General features: G+C 50.2%; 4 protein-coding genes across 5 annotated transcripts; 3 read left to right on the top strand and 1 right to left on the bottom strand.

Annotated features, from left to right (window-relative positions):
* Positions 1 to 400: 400 nt before the first annotated feature.
* On the top strand, positions 401 to 3,308 carry DFL_002665 (uncharacterized protein; the record flags this gene model as incomplete). The annotated part of the gene is made up of 6 exons (XM_067631484.1): positions 401 to 962; positions 1,017 to 1,046; positions 1,112 to 1,136; positions 1,190 to 1,337; positions 1,398 to 3,123; positions 3,184 to 3,308. The coding sequence occupies 6 exons, from the start codon at positions 401 to 403 to the stop codon at positions 3,306 to 3,308; spliced, it is 2,616 nt and encodes an 871-aa protein (XP_067494025.1).
* Positions 3,309 to 3,739: 431 nt separating this feature from the next.
* DFL_002664 (uncharacterized protein) lies at positions 3,740 to 4,750 on the top strand (the record flags this gene model as incomplete). 2 transcript variants are annotated; one of them, XM_067631482.1, is made up of 2 exons in its annotated part: positions 3,740 to 4,097; positions 4,156 to 4,211. In XM_067631482.1, 2 exons carry the CDS (start codon positions 3,740 to 3,742, stop codon positions 4,209 to 4,211), a joined length of 414 nt encoding a protein of 137 aa, XP_067494023.1. The 2 variants fall into 2 exon arrangements, with proteins under 2 accessions (XP_067494023.1, XP_067494024.1); XM_067631483.1 differs by having other exon boundaries at positions 3,740 to 4,750.
* A 568-nt stretch (positions 4,751 to 5,318) lies between these two features.
* DFL_002663 (uncharacterized protein) lies at positions 5,319 to 5,859 on the bottom strand (the record flags this gene model as incomplete). The annotated part of the gene is made up of 3 exons (XM_067631481.1): positions 5,319 to 5,610; positions 5,676 to 5,765; positions 5,843 to 5,859. The coding sequence occupies 3 exons, from the start codon at positions 5,857 to 5,859 to the stop codon at positions 5,319 to 5,321; spliced, it is 399 nt and encodes a 132-aa protein (XP_067494022.1).
* Positions 5,860 to 6,881: 1,022 nt separating this feature from the next.
* Positions 6,882 to 11,773, top strand: DFL_002662 (uncharacterized protein; the record flags this gene model as incomplete). The annotated part of the gene is made up of 4 exons (XM_067631480.1): positions 6,882 to 7,805; positions 7,926 to 10,551; positions 10,615 to 11,546; positions 11,603 to 11,773. The coding sequence occupies 4 exons, from the start codon at positions 6,882 to 6,884 to the stop codon at positions 11,771 to 11,773; spliced, it is 4,653 nt and encodes a 1,550-aa protein (XP_067494021.1).
* Between the last annotated feature and the right edge of the window lie 573 nt (positions 11,774 to 12,346).

The following is a 12,346-nucleotide window of genomic DNA, read 5'->3' as shown; positions in this document are numbered from 1 at the left end:
TCGAACTCCTCCCCTCTGGGGGGGCCATACGGTGCAATACATAAGCTGGCTTCTCCACGGGGCCCCCAGACCCAGAAAGGGAGTCACTTTTTGCATCTGTTATCTCTCGACCTCTTAGCTCGGAGACCTGGAGATATTCACATTTCGAAATATTTCCCTCGGTAATCATCTGCAAAAGTCACAGTCGCCCGTCCGGGCCCTGGTCATTTTTCGCCATGTTTCATTATAGAAAGTATTACTATATTCCTCTGTGATGGTCTTTGCAGTACATATCCTTTTACCGATGCTCTGTTCCTGAACTTGTTTCTATCCGTCATGACGTTTACTATTCTTCCTCATACCCGTTATACCCGTATCGAATTCATGATACATAAAGACTTCCTTGCCCGGCGTGTTGGGCATGGCGTTCCTTAGATCACTGCTTTGTTGCATTCGTCCCTCTGCAACACACTCCGCAACACAGACCACCTCTACCTTGAATAGCGTAACAAGTCCTTCGACTTCTTCCACCGCTGCCTCAAGCACCGACCAGCTCGAGGATCTTCCTGTCGCGACCCGCAAAGTTGAAACTCTTGTAGGGCAGAAGGCTCACATTTCACAAATGCCTATTAGGTTGTTCAGTATGCCTTCCATAGACGAAAAGTTGGCGAAGGATGCCGACCCTTCCGTCAAAGACCCAGCCGATCTTAAGGTTCTTCAACAGCAACAGCAACAGCGAAAGGCTGAAGAGGCCAAGAAGAAGAAGACTTTTTCGTACCAAGATAACTTGCCAAAGTTGCCAATTCAGGATCTTGATAAGACTTTGCAGAATTACTTGGAGGTTGTCAAGCCTTTGCAGACCCATCGTGAGCACCAAAGGACCATTGCGGTCGTGAGGGAGTTCGCAAAGACCGTCGGGCCGGTTTTGCAGGATAAATTGCAAAAGTACTCTCTTTCACAGACGAGTTATATCGAACAGTTCTGTATGTTATCGCTTCTTACCATTTTATTCTTGTTTCACGCTAACACTTCTTCAGGGTACGATTCGTACCTCAACTATGACAATCGTAAGTTGATTACAATGATATATAGATAGAATATTGGATCGTTATATTAACATTCTTATCTTCAGCTGTCGTGCTCAACTTGAACCCATTGTGAGTACTATATGCTAGTTAGTTGTTTCTGAGATAACGCTAATGTATCATAGTTTCTTGCTTGCCGACGACCCGACTCCAGCACGTAACAACCAGATTACGAGAGCGGCCTCTCTGGTCGTCTCTTCGTTGGCTTTCATCAGAGCCCTGAGAAGGGAAGAACTTCCAGCGGACACAGTCCGAGGAACCCCACTATGCATGGTTCGTAAAGATAGCTTTTCGAATTATGATGATTCGAAAACTAAGGGAAATATCTTTTAGTACCAATTCACTCGCCTCTTCGGAGCCGCCCGGATACCTACCGAGAACGGCTGCTTGATGCAGACCGACGAGAAGGCCAGACACATCGTAGTGATGTGCCGCTCGCAGTTCTACTGGTTCGACGTTATGGACGACAACTCAGACTTGATCATGTCTGAAAAGGATCTCGTTCACAATCTCCAGGCCATCATGAATGATGCGATGGAAACCCCGATCCAGGAAGCCGCCCGTAGCGCGGTTGGTGTCCTCAGCACTGAAAATCGTAGGGTCTGGGCAGGGATGCGAGAACATATACTCAACCACGAGGACAACACCAACCGAGAGTGCCTTCAGATCGTCGACTCGGCGTTGTTCATTCTTTGTTTGGACGATTCCTCGCCCGAATCCCTCGCCGAGATTTCGACAAACATGTTGTGCGGTAGCAGCGTTATCGAGAAGGGCGTTCAGGTCGGCACATGTACCAACAGATGGTATGATAAGTTGCAAATCATCGTTTGCAAGAATGGTGCTGCGGGTATCAACTTCGAACATACCGGTGTCGACGGCCATACAGTGTTGAGATTCGTCAGCGATGTCTACACTGATACTATTCTCCGATTTGCGAAGACAATTCACGGCGGCTCGCCTTCTTTATGGGCCTCGGTGTCCCCCGACCCGGCAAAGCGTGACCCAGAGTCGTTCGGAAACGTCAGCACGACGCCGCATAAGCTGGAGTGGACCATGGTTCCCGAACTCTCCCTCGGATTACGATTCGCAGAAACCAGACTGGCCGATTTGATCAACCAGAACGAGTTCCAAACGCTCGAATTCGAAGGCTATGGTTCCAACTACATCAAGAACATGGGATTCTCCCCAGATGCCTTCGTCCAAATGGCCTTCCAAGCCTCTTACTACGCCCTTTACGGCCGCGTCGAGTGTACCTACGAGCCCGCGATGACCAAACAATTCTTACACGGTAGAACCGAAGCCATCCGAACTGTCAGCCAGGAGGTTGTCGACTTTGTCCGCACATTCTGCGAAGATGTGCCGGCCAAGGCCAAAATCGATGCGTTGAAGGCAGCTTGCGAACGCCACGTTCAGCGAACGAGACAATGTTCTAAGGGCTTAGGACAGGATAGACACCTGTATGCTCTGTACTGTCTGTGGCAACGAGGTATCCTTGACGAGGGATGCGCTTCTCCATCGGTTGATGGGTATGTTTCCGGTGAAGACCAGGAACTATCCGTCGGATCTCCCGGTGGGCAGTCGATGATATCTGAGATGTCTGCCACCGCTTCCACCGGCAGCGGTAGGGCGGTCGCCCGTGACATTCCAGCTATCTTTGCGGATTCGGCATGGGACAAGCTCAATACTACCATCATCTCCACTTCCAACTGCGGTAACCCCGCTCTGAGGATGTTCGGTTTCGGTCCCGTTTCCGCTGATGGATTTGGAATCGGGTATATCATCAAGGAAGACTCGATCTCGGTTTGTATTAGCTCGAAACATAGACAGACCAAGCGATTCGTGGATACCCTGCATAGCTACCTGCAGGATGTGAGGTACCTGTTCAGGCAGTTGAACAGGAAGGCTGTCTCGTCATCTACGACAAAGGCGAGAGAGGCCGAGACTAGGCAAGCTGCTACCCCGTCGAAGGCCCCGAAGGGCAAGGAGATCGTTACTAAGATGGCTAGCGGTGCTTCCTCACCGTCCGAGAGTGATGGTGAGGGCGGGATGCTCGGCGGATGTAAGTTTTTTTTATCATTTACATATGAGGGATGAATCTATGCTAATGGATTTTTGATAGACGGATACTTCGACGTTGGAAGTTTGAACAAGTTATTGTCTGAGAAGGAAGAAGAGGCGTCGGCCGCACAGCAGGTTGCAACTAAGCGTTCCATTGGTAGGAAGTTACCTTTGACGGATTACTAAGATACCTATTTGAATTCAATTGTGTATAGTTACCACGGCTATTTTTATTTATTTATTTCTTGGATGGTTTGAGTTTGTAGCAGTTTGGGTTTTCATTCTCTTTTTTATCTTTTGGCGTATATCATGTCCCGAGCGGAGCAAATGTCTTGAGCGATTGATATCTTGGACTTTTTTGTCCATTCAGATGTATATGGTCCGAAATACAACGTTTGAAACGTGTTGGTCTCGTGTCAGCGTGATTTGTAAGAAGCGCAGATGGAAGCCCGCAGAATGTCGCACACGAGATACTTCGATTCCCGCTGTGCCGTAAATAAATAACGTGGGCGTTCTGCGATTTGCATCTTTTCCGTCTTCAGACTTCTCCATCGACCATTTTGCGCGCATCGATATCTCTGTCGCATTCACGCTTCTCGGAGCCAAAGCGGCGCAACATGGACCCCCAACCTACAGCTATACCTGACGACGACGCACACTCCATCCTCGTAACCCACTCCGGAAAATCGCACACCTTCACCCTACCCACCACCTCCACGCTCTCCGACCTCCGTCTCCGAATCCAATCGACATTCTCCATCTCTCCCGAATACCAAAAACTCACGGCTCCAAAACTCGGTCTCCTGAAAGACGATGACCTCCCGATCACCGCCCTCCCTTCGCCACCGAAGAAGATATTGCTGATCGGATCTTCGAATGCTGCTATCCAAGATATCCAGCTGGCGAATTCGCCTGCCGCTGCGGGACTGAGAAAGTTTGGAGGCACGGGGCCCATCAAACCCGCCAAACCGGTTCGTAGGGTGGACTTTACCAAAGCCTCGAACGAAGCGAAATATACCTTCGGCCCCATCAGGGTCCTTACCCACCTCCCCAACCCTCAGCGATCGGAAACCTACCTTCGGAAACTAGCATCCGACCCCGGTATAAAATCCGTCATGATAAAACATAAATTCAGCGTAGGGATGTTATCGGAAATGGATCCGGCGGAACATACTACGCACGAAAGCCGAACCCTCGGGCTGAACAAAAACGGCGGGGAAGAGATATTGTTGAGGTTGAGAACCGATGCGTACGATGGGTATAGGGATTATAAAACCGTAAGGAAGACGTTGTGTCATGAGTTGGCGCACAATGTGTATCAGGAACACGATAGGGATTTTTGGGAGTTGTATAGAGTGATTTTGAAGGGGGTCGAGGAGGCGGATTGGAGGCATGGCGGGAGGACGGTGGAGGGGGGTGGCGATGGGGGGAGGGTTTTGTGGGAGGGGGAGGAGAGGGAGAGGATGTTGGTGGAGGAGGCGGATGGGGGTGGGTGGACGGGGGGGAGTTGGGTGTTAGGAGGGGGTTCGGGTGGGAGCGGTGGGAGCGCGGAGGATAGGAGGAGGGTGGCGGCGAGGGCTGCGGAGGAGAGGGCGAAGAAGATGAGGGATAGCAGCGGGACTGCTTGAGATTTATATTATTTGGGGTTTACCTGCGTAGGCGTTTTACGGGTTTGATGTTAGCATTTTGATATCGGGGTACCGGTCTTTTCTGTTTCTTTTCCGAGCGTATGATCGATCGTATAGATGCTAATACGTATAAACCACCTCCGATTTCTATTTATTCTATCCCTTGTGATCTCTGATTGTCGGGAAATTGTCAATTGGCTTTTGGTAACATTCGTGTGTCCCATGTCCGAATCCCTCCAAAGAACACCGAATGGAAGCAGTCCTGCAAACCAGCGAGGGTAACAATGATAAACCGAAGCGAGAAAAGAAAATCCCGCCATTGAAGAACATTTTGCAGCGAGAGGGCTTCGTTCCACCCCGAGTAAAGCTATCCGCTTCGAAGAAGAACAGAAGAACAGAATCAATCCGCACGCAGTCTAATAGGCCCATGTCCAAACTATTTAGAAGAAAAAAGGAGCAAAGCAGAATCCCCTGAGATGATATAAACGAAAAAAAAAAAGTACAACAGCAAAATTACAAAATGTACACAAGAAATACAGTTTCTTGACCCCCCTCCCCCCTCTTCGCTTCATAGCCTCACCGTCACATCGACACAAGGAACCCTCCACTCTCTACTCCCGAGAAAACCCCTCAACCACTCCAACCCCAAACCCGTCCACTGCCCTACCTGAGCCTCGAGATCTCCCATGGAAAGTTGAAGGCTAGGGCCGGGAGCTATTGTGGAGCTTGTGCTGGAGATTGAAGCATGTGATAGGATTCTTGGTTCGAACCAGTGACCGTTATTCGTATCGAGGAAACAGCGGTCGGACCACTGACAGGAGGAGGTGAAGAGAATGAGCATTATTACGGAGCAGTACGGACTAGAAATGGAATTAGTTGGCATTGAAGGTATTCGGTTTTTGTAAAGATTGGGATACGTATGTACCAGGGTCTGTGGAAGAGATATGTGGAGATGAGGAACATGACGATGAAGGCAGGACTGGCGGATGTAGGGATGAAGAGGAGCGGGAGCCAACTGGAAATGGAGTATGTCAGCATCATCATTCTGAGAGGAGCTGTGGGAGATAGGAATGGAGAAGCAGAATGACGTACCTCCGTAGGCAGAACATGGCGAAGCACTGGAGCTTAGCCGTCCGGGCGGCTGCTGCTGCTATTGACTACGATGTACGTATGGACGGACGGTTGAAATCGAGAAGTGGATGTCGTAGGTAATGAAGCCGAGATCGTGATGCTTATCGGTCAGGAAGACAGGGGAGTTGTTGATCGCTCACCGGGAACGAGTATGAAAATGAAAAAAAAGGAAAGAAGGCGAAGCCGAAGATGTTGATTGATGCTGAATAATTAGTACCTAGCAGCAGCACGGTACAGAACAGGACATGCACGAAGCGAAACTGGCCGTTCGCTTACGCTTCTTCCAATCAACCCTTCGAAGTTCGAGGCTACATGTATCCGTACTGGTACTTTTGATATCACAGAGGAGACGGTGAAGGTTCAAGTAGCAGTACGGACCGGTCGCATGAGAATGTCCATGCGAGGTCCAGCCGGCAGAGTCAAACCTCGCAGGCGCAATTGCTCGAACGTGCTGAGCGGGTATTGGTTACGTCGAAAGTAGAAATCGGACGGTGACAAGTCAGCGGACAAGTCATATTCTGTACTTCTTTTTCTCTGATCGTGAACTTTAGTTATTAGGTTGTAAATGTAAATGTTGTAGATGTACTGCATCGTGGCTGTAATAGAATGCTTAATGCTGCCTGATGTAAGTAAGGCTAATAAGCCCTTCGCCATCTTCATCCCTCCAACTCATCTACTCCTCCACCACCACCACCACCACCACCATTACTCCTCCCATCAACCTTCTCTTTCTTCTCCTCCTCCTCCTCTTCTCCACCTACAATTCATCATCACCACCATCATCATCTCACTCCATCGGCATCTTTCCTGCCTTTGCTTTCTACTTCCCTCCCTCCCTTTCCCTGCACCTAAAAAAAGTCGCGAACACGAACTTCGTGCTTCCGAAACTTCTTGGCGTTTTCCGCTAATAAACCACCAACCAACCCCAACAACCCTTTTGCTTGCTTCACCAAACAAGGGCGCTCGCTCTTGAATACATACTTACATATAATCCATCAAAATGGCCGGTTCGGGGCCTTCGTTTGATTCCATCTTCGACAAGCTGCGCTCCAACGGACCAGCTGGGGTCAACGGCGCCTCCTCCCCTCATCATCATCCATCCCGCCCTTCATCGAATCCTCAATTCCATCATCAGCCGTCTTATAGCTCGCTGCCTCCTTCGCAGAGATCGAGCTACGGCACAATGCCTCAGGGCTTCGGAGTCGAGTATGGACATGCGCGTAACACTAGCAATGACTCGCTGTTACAGACTCTCGAATCCGCCATCAGTGCTCACCCAACCGCTCATCGCTTCCATCAACAACATCACCATCCTACCAGCTTTTCTCCCCAGCCTCATTTTGGTTCCATCGACTCGCAGGCAATGCAGGTTTCGATGCACTACGGATCACACGTCCCGACTCAGCTCAATCGTCAGTTAGGCGCCGAACATGGCCGTCATTCTAGTGCCGACGATCCCATGGTTCCACAGAATTATCTGATGGGTCTTCTTCACAAGCAAACCGGCGGAAACGTTGGTCAGCAGGCTGCTCATCAAGGACGTCGCTCTGTCGATAACATCCCTCAGATGCCACAAAGATTTGAAGCCGTTCGTGAAGGCGCCAGGAGTACCAGTTTTGCCGATGGTCCTACCGTTGCTCCACCCCAGCAGATGCCGACTCGCCAGTCGCTACCTGCCCATGACCAGCCACTCAACGACCTGGTTTCGTCGCTTCTCTCCAGCGCTCCAAAGCCACAACCTCAACCGGAGAATGCCGGTGGAGTCCCTGATCCGCGAAGCATCATGTCTCCGGCTCCTCGAGAGGTCGCTAACCCGGCGGCTGCCGACCTGCTCCACCAGATACTAGGGCGTAGCAAGCCGGTTCAGGATGACGCGGGTAGTGTCGCATCCGCCTCGAGCCAGCAGAATAAGCAGTCTCCCGAGGTAAGTTGCATTTCCCTCCTCACAAAAAAAAAATATATATATATATATATTTTTGTTCTTTTGAAATATTCTCGCGTCGTTTAAAGTTATCTCTAACATGTCATCCCTCCCCCAACGTAGTCGCCCGTTGGTGGGCCAAGTTCGGTTGCAGCTACTATTCCGGACACGGCGCCTGCAGGCTTGGACCAACCCCCCGTGAAGCAGCCACTTTTCACTTATGTCAACCCCTTTGACCATCTCTCGAGAACGAACCCACGCAATCGTTCTCCCAAGATGCAACAGGCCTCTCTCACTAATGGCCATAGCAGCCCTTCTCTCGCCAATCCCGTTGGCCTCTCAACACCTTCCAACATTCCCCTTCCGTTTTCCCCACCACCGCCCCACGCTACTGAGGATGTAGCCGTGTTGCAGGTGGAGCCGAAAGCGTCTCTCACTGATATTGTCGCGAATAATGTCGAACGTCATACGCCTCCGCTAACTCAACCGTACGTCGAAGATGTCGCGGATCCATTCGAACAAGAGGCCGACGTGTTCGATGGTGAGACGGACCCATTCGAGGGCGGCAACACCACCCCTCCCGAGGATATCGGTGCTCATCAGAATGAAGAAGTTGTTGACGATGATGCTCAATTGGACGTCCCGGATGTTGTAGAAGACTCGGTTGACCCCGAAGAGGAGGAAGCCGTCGTTGCTACTGCTGAAGCTTTGACTGTCGCGGCAGCTACCCAAGCGGCTACCGTCCAAACCACCGTTGAACCCACAACCGCTGTTCTTTCACCCGAGACCGCTCCTTCCGAGACCGCTACTTCCGGAGCTGCTCAACCCTTGGAGACTGGCGCGGAGAAGGCAACATTTACAATCTACAAATTCCCCATGAAACCATTCTCCCAGATCACCTTCAATGCTCTTCCGACTGTCACCGTCCCCGGTGGGAGGTTTAGCGATATCGCCAAGATGACCCGTAATGTGGATCAGATGGACCGCAACCTCATCTCCGCCTCGCCCTCGTACATTGTTTACGCAACAGGAAAATCCAAGGGAGGGGTTAGGATTATTCGACAAGAGGATGGTCAAGACGTCGTCTTGATGAAGGACAGCACCGAACGAACCGTCAATGTCGCTCTTGGTAAGGAAAATCAGGTTTTGGCCGTCGGCGTCAACGGAACAGTCCTGTGGAGCGAACTGGACGGCTTGGACGGGCCGATGGACGAATCGGTCATGGAGAGTAGGAGTTTCCTATTCCCGCCTTCGGCGCTTCAGGACCAAAACGGAGGCCTCACAAAGTCTCGGACGCACCTTACTCAGAGCCATCCGAAGGTTTTCGCGATTGGCCGTGGCCGTTTCATCAGCTTGATTCATGCGGATGCTGCTCGCCAATACGCCGAGGAAGTTGGCGGAATCGTCAAAATCAACGACTCGGCTTATCATGCAAATCACTCTCGCACGATCGACACACAGAAGGTTTCTAAGGAGTTCTGCTTTTCTGAAGACGATTCTACGGTTGTGACGATTGATAAAGCCGGCAAGATTAAGTTTTGGGACGTTAGCAAACTTGTCGAATTCGAACGCGGAGAGGATGAGATAGAATATCCCACGGAGACCGCTAGGATCTTGACGGAACCGGTTCTCACACGCTCTGCCGTCGGTCCGGGTGAGATGTACAAGGCTACATCTGTCATCTTTGTCGACAAACAGCAACCGTACGAACGCCGTCAGGCATTGAGGTACTTGATCGTAGGATTGCAACAAAACCATGTGATTCAGCTTTGGGACATCGCGATAGGACGCGCCGTCCAAGAGCTTCGGTTCCCAACTTCTTCCTCTGGAAGCGACGGCCTCTGCTCTTTGAGCTACCATCCCAAGAGTGGCGTCATCGTCGTCGGGAACCCGAACAGAAACACAATTTCGTTCATCCACCTGTCGACTCCCAAGTACAATCTTCAGTCATTCTCGCAGGCCGGCTTTATCAAGGCTGTCAGCGAGCAGTCACCCAACTTGCCAAAACTCGATGCTACCGCGATAATGTCTTCGATCGTAGAGTATTCGCTGGGCGATAGAGGACAGCTCATCTCTCTTGAGGTTCTCGACTCGGCATCTTCACCCCAGCTTCCCGGTGACGATGGGAAACCCCCCATCTTTGAGCTCTACATCTCTCACACTAAGGGACTCACTTGTCTTTCTCTTTCTAAGGAAGACATTGGTTTCGATAGTAATCTTAGGGTGATGAAAGGTCTCGATGCTCTTGCTACCGGTGCTTGTACTCTCTCCGCACTTATTCCTCCCGCTATTACGTCACCTACGGAACCCTCAAAGGTGGAAGAACCGAAAACCGCACTCGCCCCTGTTGTTCCGGAGCCGCCAAAAGCTCAGACTTCGAACCCTCCACCGCAGAAAGCCAAGGCGGCGGAAGCCCAAGACGAGCCTGTTGTTGAGAAATCGGAGGAAAAGCCGCCTGTTACTAACGGACAGGGACGCAAAGCTGCTTCTATGAGTGGCTTGGGCCGTGGCAAGAAACCTCGCAGGGACGTCAACACCGTATCCTTTGCGGGACCTGCTTTGGAGAATGATGAGCCATCGCCGGCACCTCAACCAAAGAAAAATAAGGGCAAGGACCGTGAAGAGAAGAAGGTAGCTCTGTCGACCGTTAGTATCTCGCCCGAGCTACTCGAACGTGAGGTCAAGAAAATCGAGGAAGCCGTCAATACGTCGTTCACTTCGGCCCTTTCGAAGGAAATTGGAAGTCTCTGTAAGTTATCGCATGTTGAACGATCGTCGCTTATATTTAAGTGCTAACGATTCTCTCCAATAGACCGCAAGTTTGATGATGATCGCCGCGTCCAACAAGCCGCATCCGACGCTAAACAGGAAGCCGTTCTCCGGGTGGTATCTAACACATTGACAAGTGGCTTGGAGACGACTGTCGAAAAGATTCTTGTTTCGCACTTGGGAAGGTTGGCCATCGACATCAAATCAGCTCTTGTGGAGAACATCCCCGCGGCTCTATCCGACACCATCATCCGACATATGGAAGCAACCGTCCCGAAGACCGTCGAGAAGACTTTGGCCTCCAAGGCGGTTCTCGGGAATGTTGCCGAGAACATCCTTGGCCCCCTCAGGCAAGACATGGATCAAGCCGCTCGCGACAACCTGCAGCAGTCTCTGCAGGCCTTTGAAGTTATTGGAGATAATATCTCGAAAGTCTTCTCTAATCAACTTACTAAGCAATCCACTCAGGCTCTCAAGGAGGCACGGAGAGTCCACGAAGAGGATCAGCAGAAGATTGCGCAGTTGACATCAACCGTCGCGGAGATGGCCAAGACCATTTCTACTCTGGAGGCTACTACCGCCCGTATGATTGAGATGCAACAACAGCTTCTGGCTAACCAAGAGAAGCTCGCGGCCGCGGCCGCAGCTGCAGTTACATCGGGTGCCATCAATCCTTCCATTCCACCAACACCGATGACTGCAAAGTCGGAGGTTGAGTTGGTGGGCGATGAGATTGAGAACCTGATCCGACGTGGCGATCTCGAGAACGGAATGTTGACTTGGCTTCAGAGCAAAGAACTTCAGGACTACTACTTTGAAAACCATATCGTCAAATACAATCCATATGATGTTATTCCAAAAGTTAGCCAGGTTGTCGCTCTTACAATCGCCGCAAGCGTTACCGGTAATCTCGAGACGTATACGGATGAACGCCTAACGTGGTTGGAGGCTTGCTTGAATGATTTCCACATCATTGTAAGTTGATCTGACCGCCACTTCCTCGAGGAACTTTCACTAACGTCCTAGTTTAGCGTGAGGATAATACCCAAACAATGTTGCCTAGAATCACCGCAGTCCTCGTTTCCCGTTTGCAACAGTTCTACATGGCGGTGTCTGAAGAGAGCCCCGGGTCGTCGATCCTTAAGAGAGTCGCAGGCCTTAGCAGGGTCACCGGACGGCTTATGCAGTCTGTCCCTATGTAAGGGAGTGTTGCACGGTATTCGTGGATCTAGCCGTGGGTTCTTAATCCCGCTTCCTTTTTACTGGTTTCCATAATAACGATCGGAATGCCTTTCATTCGGGACGAAAAAAAAAAAAAGTTTTCTTAGCGAAAAGCATGAGAATGAAGGAATGATCTGAAAAAAATGCCTTTCTGTTTCTTTTTCTGTTTCTTTTCCTTCTATATACTCTTCTTCAAAATGTACATCAGGGCGTTTAATATTTCATTCGGGCGGGAACGAAAAAATTCCAAGTGTTCTTTTATCATTTTGGTTTCTTTTCTCATACAGCCTGTTTGTTCTTTTTCTCCTTACATGCAGCTTTGCGTTTTGCCCTCTTTTATTTTTAACATACGATACCTAATAATGCGCGTAACATTTACGTATACACGTGAACGACCAACGTCGCTTTGTCTTTTTTTTTATTTAACACTAGAAGAATGTCCTCATATTAGAGCATTCCCTCCGACGTGTAGATTGTGTGATGTAGTTTCCAAGCTAGATCGACACGCATTTCCCGGATATCTCCTGATATTGAGCAAGATATGATTGTATTCT

This window comes from Arthrobotrys flagrans (assembly GCF_004000055.1).
Source record: "Arthrobotrys flagrans strain CBS H-5679 chromosome Unknown unitig_3, whole genome shotgun sequence".
In the NCBI taxonomy this organism is placed as follows: Eukaryota; Fungi; Ascomycota; class Orbiliomycetes; order Orbiliales; family Orbiliaceae; genus Arthrobotrys; species Arthrobotrys flagrans.
Note: the sequence above shows the minus strand (reverse complement) of the source record. Positions and strands in the feature narration are given on the sequence as shown.